At 44.4% G+C, this 15,699-nt stretch overlaps 1 protein-coding gene across 1 annotated transcript in view; it reads right to left on the bottom strand.

The window, feature by feature from the left end:
• The window catches only part of si:dkey-22o22.2 (neural-cadherin), a 113,943-nt gene that overhangs the window by 17,381 nt on the left and 80,863 nt on the right, over nucleotides 1-15,699 (bottom strand). Inside the window, exons 17-21 of the mRNA XM_051399225.1 lie at nucleotides 10,620-10,903; nucleotides 7,415-8,044; nucleotides 6,331-7,327; nucleotides 4,841-4,934; nucleotides 912-1,096 (exon numbers count right to left, since the gene is read on the bottom strand). Coding sequence (XP_051255185.1) covers nucleotides 912-1,096; nucleotides 4,841-4,934; nucleotides 6,331-7,327; nucleotides 7,415-8,044; nucleotides 10,620-10,903 — 2,190 coding nt within the window. The remainder of the gene's footprint in view (nucleotides 1-911; nucleotides 1,097-4,840; nucleotides 4,935-6,330; nucleotides 7,328-7,414; nucleotides 8,045-10,619; nucleotides 10,904-15,699) is intronic.

Consider the following 15,699-nt stretch of genomic DNA (forward strand, 5'->3'; position numbering starts at 1 on the left):
CATTTTCACGTTAGTACGACATACAATATTATCACAATGTCATAGTGTCAATAACAATATACTATTTATCTCTTTATAACAGCAAACCTTTTATGTTTTAACAATAACTTAAACAACAAACAAAAGTTATCTCAGGACACAAACAGATCCGGTTTGGACCGAGCTGTGAACTGAACCCGCACCGGCCTCCAGCACAGCAAATAAACTACATTTATTACAGATAACACTCTCGTTAAAGGAGGCAGAGCAGTAAGTAAACATCTGACACACCGAGCAGGAAAGAGCCGATGGAAACAGAAACCATGGCTAACTGCTTATGCTACTGTCGCTAGGGTGTAAACAATGTAAACAACAACAGTGTAATTAAACAAAAACGTTGCTAAAAGGAGGAGAAAGCTCAGAGTTTAAATGTATAAAGTTTAAATGAGGAATATAATAATTTAACTGAGTAGAGCAGTAAACACTGTACGCAACAATACGTGAAGAAACATTTGACATTATAAAAAGATAAACAGAAAATAGTTATTGTGATGACACTGTGACATTTTAATGAGTTTTTATGTCATAATAACGTGAAAAAATACAGAAATAAGCTTCTGTAAAAGATAAGGAGGACAGAAAGGAAGAAAAATTAAGAAATAAAACAAAAAAAGAAAGAAGAAGACAGCAAAAAACACAGGGAGTGTTTTTTTTCTCCCATCATGCCTCTCTGTCAGTTGCTGCTGATGGAGCCTGGGGCAACTGACAGCGCTCAAAACCAGGACCCGGCAGCGACATCGCTCCCCTGCAATTACAGTCACCATGGCAACCACTTGGGGCGTGCACGAGTGCATCTTGTCATGTGTCAAACTTCCAATAGTAATAACAGTAATAGTATTATTACACTCCCACATCATCACTGTGGGACTCACTGCTCATGCGAATGGAGGCGGCGTTGCGCAGAGCGTCCTGCCGCAGCTCCCTGACGTCCACCTGGGCGGTGGAGGTGACGTCGGGCCAGGCGTGGTCCGACACGCGTACCTGCAGGCGGTACGAGCCCGGAGGAGCCCCCTCTCTGATAGTGAGCTGACCCGAGCTCTGGTTCAGACTGAACAACCTGAGAGAGGAAGAGAGATGGTCGTTCAATCAATCAATCAATCAATCATTGGTCAATAATTAGTCCAGATGTGCTGCTTCCCTCCACAAGAAGGAAATATTACAGTAAGAATTACAGTCCGTTTAATTTTAAATCTGTTTGTCAAGACAAGAAATTACTGGATTTTGTCCTTAATTTCTTCCAGTTCTGTCGTCCTTTAAAGGTTTTATTTGAGATTTATAAACATTAATATATGAGCTAACATTATATTCTCTATATACAGACACAGAGTCACATGGTGTCTCTCTCCCTCTGCCTGTGTTGTATCGCAGCCTCTCTGTGGTTTGTTTCCATAGCCGGTCTGCTCCGACTGAAACTGCTGTTTTTATCATCTACGTCGGTGAATTAAGGATTTATTTCCACCAAACCAGAGTTGGTGATTATTGGAAACACTAACAGAGACGCTTTAATGAGTTTAATTCTGTTTCTGTCCACTTTAATGAAGTTCTGATGATCTGAAGGTAAAATGAGTGTTTTTGTCTCTGGAGTCTGGTGGAGAGTGATAGTGATATTACGGCTGTTTGTGGTTAAACTAAAGGTCTATCTCTGTAGGGATCCTTTCCATAATGATGTCAGACACTGACAATAACAACCTGAGTCTGTCAGTGGAACAAACATTCAGCGGACGCACTTTGTCAAACGCGTTTGTCCTTAAGGATTAACGGTAGCTTACATTGGAACGATTGCAGCCCTTTTTACAGATATTTTCTCATCTAACTCGCTGAATTAAGCGTTTTTTTCCACCAAACCAGAGTTTGTGATTGTTAGAAACAGCAATTTTGCATAAAGATTAAATACAAAAGAGAGCAGGATCTGAATAAAACTGTCACCTCTATATGTTAAGAGTCAAACGGTGGAACTAGTCAAGCAGTGAAGTCTTTAAAAACTGGGACATAAATTAGTTTAATTGGAATATACAGTATATATTTTCCTCTCCAGTTCAGACAGAAACAAATACTTTATTTACATATATATATTATATATAAATATTAACTTTTATTATTTATAATATTGAGGTGAACGTGGAGCAACCAAAATGGAGCAACGCCAAAAACACAAGAGTTAACTGGTAGAAGATGTTAATATGAGCAGGAATCCTCTTATTGATCTATTTTTCTGTGCGATCTTAAATCTGGGTAAAGTCTCTCTCATGTGGGATTCCTCTGATCAAACTCGGACCAGATGGAGGTCTGCGGTTGAACACGGATCCTCGTTCTTCATCTGGAAAACGTTGGCGCTCTCCGCTCCGCTGCACCGGAGAGTCGATTCCAGGCGCCGTGGCCCAGGTCCAAACCCCGGTCCTGAATATGCGCCATCAGGCTCATGTAACTGTTTAACCTCTTTACACCGCGCCGACCTTCAGAGCTCGAACCAGACGGATTAATTAACTGCGGCTGAATCGAGGCCAAAATGCACCCGGGATCAAACCTTCTGCTGCAGGGGAGGTTGAGACGGACCTTTGCCTGGTTTTATGTCACACTTTTCAATCCCGGCAAACACTCTGACCAATGAGAGGATATTTACATTTATTGGGTTTTATGCATGGAATACATGGAAATGTTAATAAAATTACAAAAATATCCTGTGAATTTACATGTGTAATGTAAAATAATGTGTACTGTAACTGTAAATAATCATAAAAGTATTGCTTATTTAAAGAAACTGACCTTTTTTCACATAAAAAGTTGAAATACATTTGCAAATGTACAATTATTTGCAGCTATTTACTGTTTAAGAGTTAAAACTGTTAAATTTAAGTTTAATACTGTTGTTGTTATGTAACAAATAGTGAAAATTAACAGTAAAAAATATTAGTTTTGTAATTTTACATGGATTTGTTTGTTAATTTACAGATATTTTGAATAATTATGGAAGTTTTAATGACACAAACGTTGAATAAATGTTGTTTATAAGTGTATAAGCATTGGTAAACTGTCCAAACACAGTTTTTATCAGTGAAAACATCAATAATTACTTTTTTTACAGTTCTATAACTTTTAAAATTTACATTAAAATAAGAAAAATCTAATAATAACAGCACTCTGCTGTAAATGTAAGCCTGGTTATTTGTATTATAGCAGAGTTCATCTGTATTTACAGCTCATTTAATTGGTTTTACAGTGTAAATATCTTCAATTAAACATTAAAAAGCCAAAAAATATAATATAAAATATAATATATATATTATTTTTATTTTACTGTACTATTTATCCGCTCCATCTGCCTGAATATATATATTTTTTACAGTGTATGATGTGCAGATTAATCCCTAACAGTCTGTCAGATGATATCTTTCTCTTTATATGTCTATATGTTGTCCTGTGACGTGACAGGTTGTTCTTCTCTTTCCTCCAGCTCATATCGCCTCTGTGCGTTAAATAACTCGAGACCTAACCCTGATCCATACTGGGAACAAATTGCTATCCGCGGGCCAGCGTGATGAGGGCTCCAGGAGCATCTATGGTAATTCTCCGGCGGTTCCTTTGTTCTCGGCCGTTTCTTGTCGTCTCTCGTCGTCCCTCCTTACAGGTATCTCGTTAGAAGAGAGGGTGGCAGGGAGCGCAATCAGGCTCTCCTTTCAAACGCGCCCGCATGAAGCCTCGCCTCATCAAACAAAACGAGCGCGCCCTCGCCGCGCTTCACTGGGAATTTTCAATACCGCTGGTTATGAAGTATTAATAGCACTGTTCCTGACAAGTCAGATCCCCTTTTCTATCTCTCTCTCCTCCCCGTCCTCTGCCCTTTCATTCTCTTTCACTCTTTCTTTGTTTCCCCCTTCAAACTGCCTGTTTCTCTGTCCCAATTTTCCTTTCTCCCGCCGCACCTTTGTACTGTCTCTCCCTCTCTATTTTAAATCTGTCAGTTCCTGTGCCGCTCTTGTATTCTCTCTCTGTTTCTTCATGCTGCGTGTCACATGAGAGGTGGGACACTTTAACGGGGGGGAAATCTTTGCTGCGTTGCTCCAAACACGTCCTAAACCTGCTTTACATCTGCCATTCTCCGGATGCTTTTATCTACAAGCTACTCACAATGTGCCCAACAGGAGTGTGGACACTTGTATTAAAGATGGTCCAGATGTCCACAGGGATTAAACTACCTCCTGTTGTCATTTACCTGCTGCTTTAAATCCAGTCTGAGGGTGTGGGCCTCCTCTCAGACAGTCTTTAGAGACTAGTTTTCCAATCATGGAAACACCTGGAAATGTATTAAAATGACCAAATATCCAGAAAATGCTGTCTTGGAAAACCTGAGAGTGTATTCTGTTTGAAACTCGACTGTTGGTAGGAAAATCTGCTCGCTGTGAAACTACCATTTCTGAATTTGGGAAACAAAACAGGTTGCTTTTCTCATTTCAGAACAAAAATCTGTTGTCCGCCGAGTACACTGACCCGCCAGCGGTATCCTCTCCACCTCGTTATCTTTGCGTCCGTGTTTTTCCTTTGTTGTCTTCCCCACTTTGCTTCTCTTTCTCAGATCCCTACTTCTACCACTCGACCTCAACTTTCTACCTCTTCCTCTGTTTGCACTGCTGCCTCTCTGCCTTATGAGCTCGTGGCCTTGCTCTCCTTCAAAGCCCTCTACCTCTCTTTACCTCGACATCCAACTATTACTCCTCTATCTCTACTTTTCCCCTCCATCACTCCCCCTTTTCTGCATGTCACCTTTCAGCCATCTCACAGTTTTCACCGCACAAGATCAAAGTACCTGGATGGTTTGCCTTCGAACCGGTACACCTTCTCACTCCAGTCATCAAGGTCGGGGGATTGAACTCGTCCGAGCACTGTCGTCGGGAGAATACCTGTCAGGAGGTGGGAAGTAAAAAAAAAAAAAGTCAAAAAATGCATCGGCTTTGAAAGGAATTAGTTTTGAGTGCGAGGGATCCCTGCGGTACAACCCAAATATTAAGAGTGACGGAGAGAAAGTGGAGGCTTCTTTAAGGAGATAAGGTGGCGGGTGCCGCCTCATTGGCACACACGGTCATGGTTTGACAGCACAGCAGGAAGACGTGCACGCTCGCACAGTGTTTTTCCCCCCTTCTTCCAAAAAAAGCTGAACGCAGCGCTGTAATCTCTTTAGCCGTGAAATCAGCTGCCTTTTAAAAATGGCTCCTGTTTATGTGCCCATCAAACCTGGGACTTAAGCTGGAGTTAATTGTTTGCTTCATGGCATGTTGTTGAGCTACGTGATGGATTCGTATTAGCGGGTTAATGTACTTTCATGTGGAAAGGCCCCCGGAGAGGGAATCCACTAAAAATACATTACAGAAAACCTTAGTTTTTCCAGCAAATTACAGGAGGCTGACAGATGGTATGAAATGCTAAATAAGTGATGTGGGCTGGAGCGGGAGGCTGCAAGCAGTCGACTGTGACAAGTACAGTCTTAACAACACGAGCGCAGAGCACTCAGGAGGTGGTGGGAGGGACACCGGGGGGACTTGGAGGTTAGAGGAGCCCGTCTGCGACCAGAAAGACACCAGTTTGAATCCCTCAGAACAGCTGGTGAACTCTGAACTGGGACGATGAATGACAAATGTTTTCTTGTCTGTCTACAACTACCACCAGGGTTCCCTTGAGCAACGCCGCAACTTCTACGGCGGAGTAGAAAGTTGTACTTTGAGGCTCTCGGGTGTGAAATGAAAAACAGCAAAGCCTGTTCCTGGATAAAAGGAGGTTAACAAGTCAAAGAAAATACAAATTAAAAGGCAACAACTGCAGAGAAAATCTAAAGGAACTCTTCAGTTGTAGCTGTGAACAACACAAGGGAGGTAAATATTTCTGCTTTTCTTGGAGCGGTTCACTTTGATCTCCTACTAAATCAAAGAAGAGCCAGGGGCCCCGTTTCACATAACAGGGTTTTTCCACGGACCCTGGTCGGCCAAGCCAAGCTGTGATGACATGCGTTTCCACTACAGCTTCACAGCGGGGGAATAACCATGCCGCTGTAGCAGCAGGGCCAATCACGACCAACCACGACCGTCAACGGCTAAAACTCACGGGGTGGCGACTTGAAGAAAGTCTCTAAAATAAGACTTTTTACGAGGTCATGCGATGTTTTTTCGCTCATGGCGTTGCTGTGATGATCTGGTTGTGACGAGGTGGTGGTAATCACCTTCCCCACCCAGATTTATCCTGCTAATGTCTGTAACTAAAGGTGGTAATACCGTCAATTATATAAACAGAAAACTTGGAACATACCCTCATAACTGTAGACGATGAAGTTAGTGTGTCCTGGTGAGTGAGGGTGGTCATTCCTGTCCCCGATGACGACCGTCAGCGTGCTGGTGGAGCTCATCGGAGGAGAGCCGCTGTCGATCATGAGAATCGGGAGGTGATACTCCTTCTGCCGCTCGCGGTCGAAGGTCCGGAGGGCGGTGATGGCTGCGCTGCCGTTGCGAAAGTCAGTTAAATTGAAGTTGGTGGCGTCTGAGGTGAGCATGAGAAGCCGTATGGAGAACGGTCCGCCATTGGTGGAGGTGTCCCGGTCGGTGGCGTGGAGGAGGAGGGAGGTTTCATTCATCCGAACCGCCTGGGGCGCGGCCATGTTCTCCCAAACCATGGGCTTATAGGGGACCTCGAACTCTGGCCCATTGTCGTTGATGTCAAGTACGGTTACCACGACGATGGCAGTGCCAGTCAGGGATGGAGTCCCAGAGTCGGTGGCGAGGACCATGATCCTGTGCTGTGAGATTTTCTCCCTGTCCAGAGAATTGGCCACTACCACCCAACCCGACTGGTCCACCAGAAACTGATCGTAAGGGTCCGACTCCTTTGAAATACTGTAAGAAAAGCGTCCATTTTGGCCGGAGTCGAGATCAGAAGCTGTAACCTGGGCAACAATCGTCCCCACGGGTACATCCTCAGACATGGCCGGTGACTCGTAGAACTGCGGGAAGAATACGGGTGCGTGGTCGTTGGAGTCTTCAACCTGAACGAGACAGTAGGCGAGGCTGAAGAAATCAGCGTCTTCAGCCTTCAGGGTCAGATTGAAAGTCCTCTCGTGGGGCTTCTCGAAGTCGACCTTCTTCTTAAGTTTTATCACGCCACGTCGGTTCACTTTGTCTGTCTCCACAAAGAACTTCCTGTCCTCGTCACCACCGACGATGCTGAAGGTTACCACAGCGTTTTCGCCTTCGTCGCCATCTGTGGCAGAAACTACGAGCACCTCGCTGTTCACCTCCAGGTCTTCTGTCACCTGAACGCCGGAGGACACAACAGAGTTATTATTAGCAACAACAGAAGGGAATGAAGGCGTGTCACTGCCTCACCTTCGTGGACTCACCTGAGTAGTGTAGAGCCTCTGAGAGAAGACGGGTGGGTGATCGTTGACGTCTGAAATCATAATGGTGGCTGTCCCTGTTCCCGCCAAACCCCCGCCATCCCTGGCCTCGACCACTACCAGATACCGGTCTTCCACCTCCCGGTCCAGGGAGCGTAGAACCGTGTAGATGGTCCCTGTGCTGGCGTTGATGGAGAACAGGTTGAGGTTAATCTCGTTGCGGACGTTCTTGATGATGCTGTAGGTCAGCATGGCATTCTTGCCCTCGTTGGGGTCGTCCAGGTCCATGGCGCGCATCTCCATGACGGAGGTGTCGGCAGGTGAATTTTCAGGCACTTGGCCGACAAAACATCCATCTACTTCCAGTGCTGGGCATGGGAAGAAGGGCGCGTTGTCGTTGACATCTCGGACCTCTAAGAGAACATCAGCAAACCCCGTCAGTCCAGCCCCTCCTTCATCTGTGGCGAGGACAAGGAACCTCCAGGCCGGGCGCTCCTCGCGGTCCAAACGCCGTTGGGCGTAGATTCTTCCTGTGCGTTCTTCAATGGTGAACTCGCCACCAGCACCCTGGCCGTGGAGGGAGTAGCGGAGGGCGGTCTGATCAGCCTCCTGGTCTGGATCAGTGGCTGACACCTGCAAAGGTTTAGACAAATTTAAAATGAGACTTATTTTTACCACATGAACCCCCTCTCAGGTGATCTCAGGTGATCTACTAACCATTCCTGGTCCAGACTGAAATACAGAAGAGATAGATTTATATATTTTGAGGTAATAAATTAAGATATATGACCACCTTTAGACATTTATAGAATTTGTTACGGAAAGAAAGCTCAGGGCCGCAGGTGTGTTAAGAAGAAGAATTACTTTATTTTGTTCCACTCCATTCACACAGATAAAGACCCGAAATGCAAAGACATGTATTTAGACTCTGGTTCCCACGACGAATCCCGAGATACAGCCGCTCCTGTGTTTGCTGGATCGTCTAACAACGTCTTAACCCTGAGTTGCTGTACATTTCTTGCAGCCGGGAGGTACCTGTTCCCCAACTGTGGCCATTCAGAAAAAGTATTAACACTTCTGCTTTTAGACGAGTTCGGGCCACATTTACTTCGCCGTCAGACGGAAATTTCTGACAGGGGAACTGAAGCTGTTGTATCACTCTATCTAAAGCCACCAGACCCAACTGAAAAAAACTGTAATTTTACCTCACAGAACAAAGTTACTGGTCTACTGCTGCCTTGATAGGGTACAAGGAAAGTAATACTGTGGATATATATTTGAAATATAGCGTACAATTAAACTGATATTGATTATTTAGGAGGACATTGTTTTATATACTTAAATTATGTTTTTAAATTAAGTTTTAAATAGCTTTTTTGTATGAAATACTCGTCGAATATTCTCCTTTTAAAAACTGTAATCTAAATTTTGGTGACACTGGAAGACTTTTAAACCCTAAAAACAAGCAATACGTAAAAAAAAATAAAACCAATCACCCACAAAACACCACTTTCTGTTGGTGATAAATTGGATTTCATTATACTGAAATGAAACATGGTCGCTGGCTGTCACAAGTAGCAACACTGACTTTCCTCTTTAAAGGAACTACTGCTTTTTGAGGTGTTTCTTATCAAAACAGTTGAATTGCTTTTTCATTATGTACAAATGTCAAGCCCAGCAAATAGGACACGAGGCAGGGAGCTGATTGCAGCACGCGGGGACTCTGCGACACAGGAATAAACATTTCTCTGTTGCTTTGTCCTGTTTGCTTAATTAACCTGCCCTCCTGCTATCTCTCTGAACGAGGGGACACGAGCGGCGGCGGCGACGACACAAGCTCTCACATCTGTCACCGCGACACACAGTGCAATTAAAAGTTAATAGACGGCAACAAAAGCAAGAAAAAAGTACACTTTTAGCCTTTCTTCTCCTCTTTCCTCACCAGAGGGTTTGTTTACAGAAGCCTTTGAAGTTTTCTCCCTCCCCCCTCTCCTTCCCGCCGCCGCCACTGCCACCTCCCCCCTGTTGGCTCTCATGACAACGTGATGCAGGTAGACAATATTGAAGATGAGCAGTCGCTGCGCCACAGAGGAGGCTGCTGTGCAGGTGAAGTCAAAAAATATTCATTTCAAATTGGATTTTCCCCTCCGTTCACTATCTGCTGAATTGTATTAATACACGGGGGCTCAGAGCGGCGTGCGTTCAGGGAGGGGCCGGCAGCCGCATGCCGGGAAAACTATTGAGAGAGTTAGAGAGGAACCGAGCGTATATCAAATCAATTCCAGCAGGCGAGGGGAAACAGGCCCGGGTTGAGGACTCGGTGACACATGCCTCTCTGACGGGGATTACTTTCCTGCCCTCTCAGACGCACTTCCACCTTTCTAATCTGATTTAGCTTGGCGGCACACGCATATTACTGTGAATTACCGGAGATAGGTGTGACGAAAGGCGGATGACAGCCAGAGAAGAAAAAGGAGGTCGACTTTCTGAGGCAACTTTTCAGATGTTGGGCCCTTCCTGTCGATCTCAGTGCCTCTATCAGCTGATATTGTGTTAAACACACGTGTGATGTGTTAGGACGTGGACACTGGATCCACGCTGAGGTGTCGCTCGGGGCTAATTCAACTCTCGGTTTGAAGCGTGACCAACAGTATTAAGATCCGTCTGTATTAACCTGATACGTTCTCACAACAAGCTCCTTCGCGGTGAAGGTGCGTTCAGGAGGCGCTACTTTCTCATGTTGACATTTTAAACAGTTTCATCTGGACTGGACGGACATCTAATCTGTGCTTTTTTATTACTTTTTTATTCAATATCACTCATTTTCTGTATCCGCTTATGCTGTGCAGGGTGACAGAGGGGTTGATCCCAGCATGCACTGGGTGAAACAAAGAGTACAGCCTAGATATGCGGCAAGAAAGCCGGCTCGCCGTCTCTCTGCAGCCTTTTATTTGCTCACCATCAGCATTCACCGCTGTCTCTCCTCTTCCTCTCAGGGGACCGAAGCTCCTTTGCTAGCAGTGTAAATATACCAGCACTCACCCCGGCCCGCACGGACTGAGCTAACTAGCTTAGAGACACTAAACTTGTTTAAGTAGTAAAGCACAGAGATGACAGAAGTCAGTGCTGCATAAAAATGAATCTGAAGCTTAATAATAATAATGGAGCTTTAATATGACATCATACCCATACGAGGACGATCACTGACCTCCAGGATGAAAACCGGCAGCTGCGTGAGCTCCTCCGTCACGGCGGCGTGGTACTCTGTCTGGCTGAAGACAGGCGCCTCGTCGTTGCGATTGACCACCTGGACCACCACCAGCGTCTCGTTCTCCCACTTCCCGTCGGAGGCGACCAGCCGGAGCTCGTAGCGTTGCTCCATCTCGTAGTCGAGCGGCTGAGCCACGAAGATGGTGCCCACCTCGGGCTCCACGTCAAACGTGCCCATGGTGTTTCCCGCCGTGATCTGGTAGCGCAGCTTGGCGTTGGCGCCTGGAAGGGAGGAAGCGGAGGTCAGTTTGTGTTGTCTGGAGCTCTCAACTCTAATATGTAATAACTCAACTTAGATGTGTGAAGTATTTCAAATCTGCAATTTAATTCCAGTTTGTTCCACCTGACTTGTTTTCTTTAATTTGACTTAATATATTAATTGGCTTCCATTTTGGTAAGTCAGCTGTTTTGACAGTAATAATTTGCTTTAGTGGAAGAAAACTGAGCAAATTCAACTGTAAGTAGGAACATTGGTATAAAGAAGATTCAAGTTATTTAGTTCAGATAAATTCTGTTCACACATTTCAAATGAGCTGCATGAAGAGTCTAATATATTAATTAGTTTTAAGTTCAATTAACTGAATGAAATTGGTACAATTAACTTAATTTACTTGAGTTATTTCAACTCAAATCAAATATATTTTCTAGAGAAAACAACGAGACGGCAGTTGTTGTTTTCAGGAAATATCTGCGACACGATTTCCAGGTGACGCTGATAAATGTGCACTGGTGACAGTGGAGCTCTTATTGTGAAAAATAAACTTTTTGAATGAAATTGGAGTCGATTTCCATCCTGAAAAACAAGTGTTTGATTGGCAGTGGACACACACACACACACACACACACACAGTGATGACCCCGTGTGGACAGCAGCAGCAGATATAAAATATTTGGGAGGAGAACAGGCGTCGTTCTCACAGTGGGGCTCATTAGATGCCTTACTCTGCCCCACACCTTCCCTCTCTCTCTCGCTCTCTCTCGCTGTCTCTCCTCGCCATCTTTGATTTCTTGCTCTCCTTCTCCCTCCTCGAGGTCTTTTACCAAAATATTTTGTTTCCAGAAGTTCGGTAACGAGTGCACGGCTAGCCAGCGAGCTAACCGTCGAAGGTTAACAATGAGGCTGATGACGGTCGGTTAGCACCGGGTCGCTAACGGGGTCGTAAGTTCACGTAGTTTTTACAGTATTTCTACCATCGACTGCTGCAAACCAGAGGAGGTTAAATAAAAGTCAAGATACGATAGCTTCCTCCAGTTTGGATTCTACGACTCTCCTCCTTCCTCCTCTCCTTTTTCCTTCCTTCCTTTACTCTCTTTCTTACTTTCACACATATTTTGTTATCTTGTTTCTTGAACCCTTTCAGTCCTTCCTCCTCTCCTCACCTTCTACCCTCCCCTTTTGCATTTCTTCCCCTTTCCTCTCCTCCTCCCTCTTCCTTTCCTCTCTTTTTTCTTCTAAACAACTCATCTTTCCTATGACTTCATCTCCTTGCTTCCACCTTTCCTTTCCTCTCCTCCTTACTTCGACAAGTCTTTTATTATCCGTAATTCCTCTTTTGTCCATCTCTTTTGAACCCTTCCATCCCGCCTTCCTCCTTCCTCCTCTCTTCCTGCTTACCCTAAACTCATATTTCTTCTGACTTCATCTCCTACTTCCTCCTCTCCTTTCTTTTTCCTTATTTCCTTTCCTTTACTCTCCTCCTTACTTCCCCAAATCTTTTGTTAGCTTGTCTCTTGAACCCTTTCATCCCTCCTCCTCTCTTCCTGGCCTCTCTTCCTCTTAACTCCTCTTTCCTCTGATTTCCTCTCCTCTCTGTTCCCGATGTGGTGAAGAAATGCCGACACACACACACACACACACACAACACACACGTTAAACACACACACACACACATGCATGTTCGGTGCCCAGAGGCAGGTCTGTCAGGGTCCGGCCTGCTCTCTGTTTACCGGCACCAAGGAGACTTTAGGAGACAAACACCATCTGTGGAGACATGGAGGACCTTCATTACGACACCACAGAGTGTGTGTGAGTGTGTGTGAGTGTGTGTGAGTGTGTGAGTGTGTGTGTGCGTGAGGAAAAGCTTAAGTGCACCGGTCCGTCACAGCCTCTGAGCACGATCCGTCGTGACACTCGCCGAGCGGCTGAGTGTGTGTGTGTGAATGTGTGTAAGGGGAGTAGCTCCAGCGGTTTTTTTGCCTCCGGCAGCCTCCCTAATGATCAGTCTGGCCATATGGTGTTGCCCTCTTAACACACACACACACACACACACACACACACACACACAACACACACACACACACAAACTCACACACTGGGGGATAGGGCTGATTTAATTCGAAGCCTAGCAGGAGGCCCAAAATTGAGATTAAGGTCAGATCTCTGCTCCTCGTGAGGTGGACCGGAGGGGAAAGTCGTCCCTGAGCGCTGACTGCAGGTCGACACTCTGAAGGACTAAACTCATCACTGGAGGAAGTTTCATTTCGATTTAAAACCACATTAGAAAAAATATCACATGTTGTGGCCTCAAGATGGCTGCGAGAGATACTGGAGCTGTTTGAAAATTCAGCTGACTGCCCAGAAATCCTGCAGCCGGTGGTTCTTTATTCCAGAGACAGTAGGTAGGAACTGTCCCTTGTTATTGGTATAATTATTATTATTATTATTATTATTATAATAATATGTGACCTCAAATGGAAAACAAATTCTTAAAATTAAAAAGACTTCTTTCACTGAAAGAGCGCAGCTACAGCGGATCATCATTAGCTAGCTAGTTACATCTGAAAGCTTATTTCAGAAAAAATACAGCATAATAAAAATAAGTGACTTTTTTTTAGCATTTTATATTAAAATTATGAAAAACTAAACAGCTGCTTCATTTCCAGACGACTTTTCTAATGCAAAACATTCTTATTTACAAGATTATTTACTCATTTCCCAGAAACAAACCTCCTTTCTTGCAGTGCAGAACTTTTAAACTGATAATTTATAATTACAAGCTCTGATCAGCTGAACTTTATTATTATAAACCAACAGCATTCACACGCAGCCAATCATCATCATCAGCAGCAGCTTCTGTCTGCACAGTAACATCACACACTCACACTCACTCCCTCATTATCACCCAGCTTCACTGCAGCAGTAGGTGTGTGTGTGTGTGTGTGTGTGTGTTTACTAAACCCCGGGGCGACACTAAACTGAAACACCAAACTCAGCGGAATTAAAAAAGAGCCTCTTGATCTCATTACCAGACGCACTTAGTTCGGCAAATTTTCCACTCGGAGGACCAAACGGGATCCAGAAAAAAAAAAACACGACGGGTGACAAAAGCTGCTGCGCCTAATCAGCTTTAGGATGCACACACAACGACACACACACACCGACACACACACACCGACACACACACACACACACACTCCACCCTACCTTTGATTATTCCAACAAACACCAAATACAAATGCAGCAATGTGTGTGTGTGTGTGTGTGTGTGTGTGATTCTCCTGTAATTGTGTTTGTTTGACCTCCAGTTTATATCTGGACAGAAGGTCACTGATGCTTCAACAGCAAACTGTGGTCATAACGTATAACACACACACACACACACACACACACACACACAAACAGAGAGCTGAAGGTGATGCAGTCGGAGGATAAAACCTTCAGTTGAGTTTACAGATCATCAAACCTCAGATTGGAGCTTTAACTCTGTCAGGAGTTTGATTCTTTCACCTTCAGTCACCTTCACACACACTATACCTCCTGCATATATACACACAGCGTGTCTGTAGAGTCTAAACAAAGACTACAGGCAGCATAAGAGGCAATGACGGCATATATGACGGACCGTGTCTAAGGACCTGCAGTCTATGTAACGGCCAGCAGGGGGAGCTCCATCCTGAAACCATTCAGTCTTATGGAGAAATTAGTCGACTTCTCAGTTGATTTATGAGCTCAGTAAACAGTTTCCTGATGAGTTTCTGGTCTCAGTCTCTAGTTTCAGTCTTCTTCCATACAGCATGATGTTCATTTAGTAACTGATGGTCCCATTTAGAGTAAAACAGACCATAAAGCAGGGTATGCTTTAGGGTGGGGCTACCTTGTGATTGACAGCTCATTCTCAGTGAGTCAGTCCAGCTCAACGCACCAAACTCAGATCAAACTGTCAAACAGTGCTGATCAGATATGGATCCAGATTCTGTTGTTGACTGTTTCTCTCCTCAAATCTGTTCACAAACGAGGATCCAAAGCTTTTTTACCCCAGAAACATAATTACTGTAACAAATTAACGAGTATTTATAGAGGCTCGCTCGTAATTCTTGTTATTAGAAAGAAAGTAATTCTTCATTTATTAAAAAGAAATCCTCTAAATATTTGCCTCATTTTGTTTTTTGATGCAATTAATATATTCAGTTGAATTATTAAATCGATTTTATAACCTTATGTTGTACATGAATGTAAATGTAAAATATATATCATTACTGTCTTTATTTAATGTTAGACCAGTTAGACCAGTGGAGGAGTTTCATGAAAGTCTTCACAGACAGAAAAAGATGCTTAATGCTTCCAGATCTCAACCTGCTGACTCAGCCGGGATCAGGTCTGTATGTTTTCCGTTAATCTCCCGCCTATCTGCCTGTTAGGAAGGTTTTGGGGGCGAAGATGACTCCATCTCCCTCTCCGGACCCCCCAGTGGTTTTTAGGGGGGTCGAGGGGTGTTTGTTAATTACCTCGGGGAGTCCCTGACGAGACACAAACTGGGGATAAAAGGTCTACGTTTGGGGAGGGGAATCATCTGCTGTTTGCTATCTTAGCATTTCTTAATCCCGTGTTCAGCGTCTTCCCGAATCTCGCAGGGATCCGTCTGAGGGGAATAAAGACTAAAACACTTCCAACAACGACTGCACACAGCAGCAGCTGAGAGATTAAACCCGTAATACAATGAATAATATAAAGCAAAGCAGATTTCTAAACCTCAGGAGTTTGGTGACGGACGGAGGCTAAAGCTAACTGTCTGATGTGT

This window comes from Dicentrarchus labrax, unplaced genomic scaffold, assembly GCF_905237075.1.
Source record: "Dicentrarchus labrax unplaced genomic scaffold, dlabrax2021, whole genome shotgun sequence".
Lineage (NCBI taxonomy): Eukaryota > Metazoa > Chordata > Actinopteri > Moronidae > Dicentrarchus > Dicentrarchus labrax.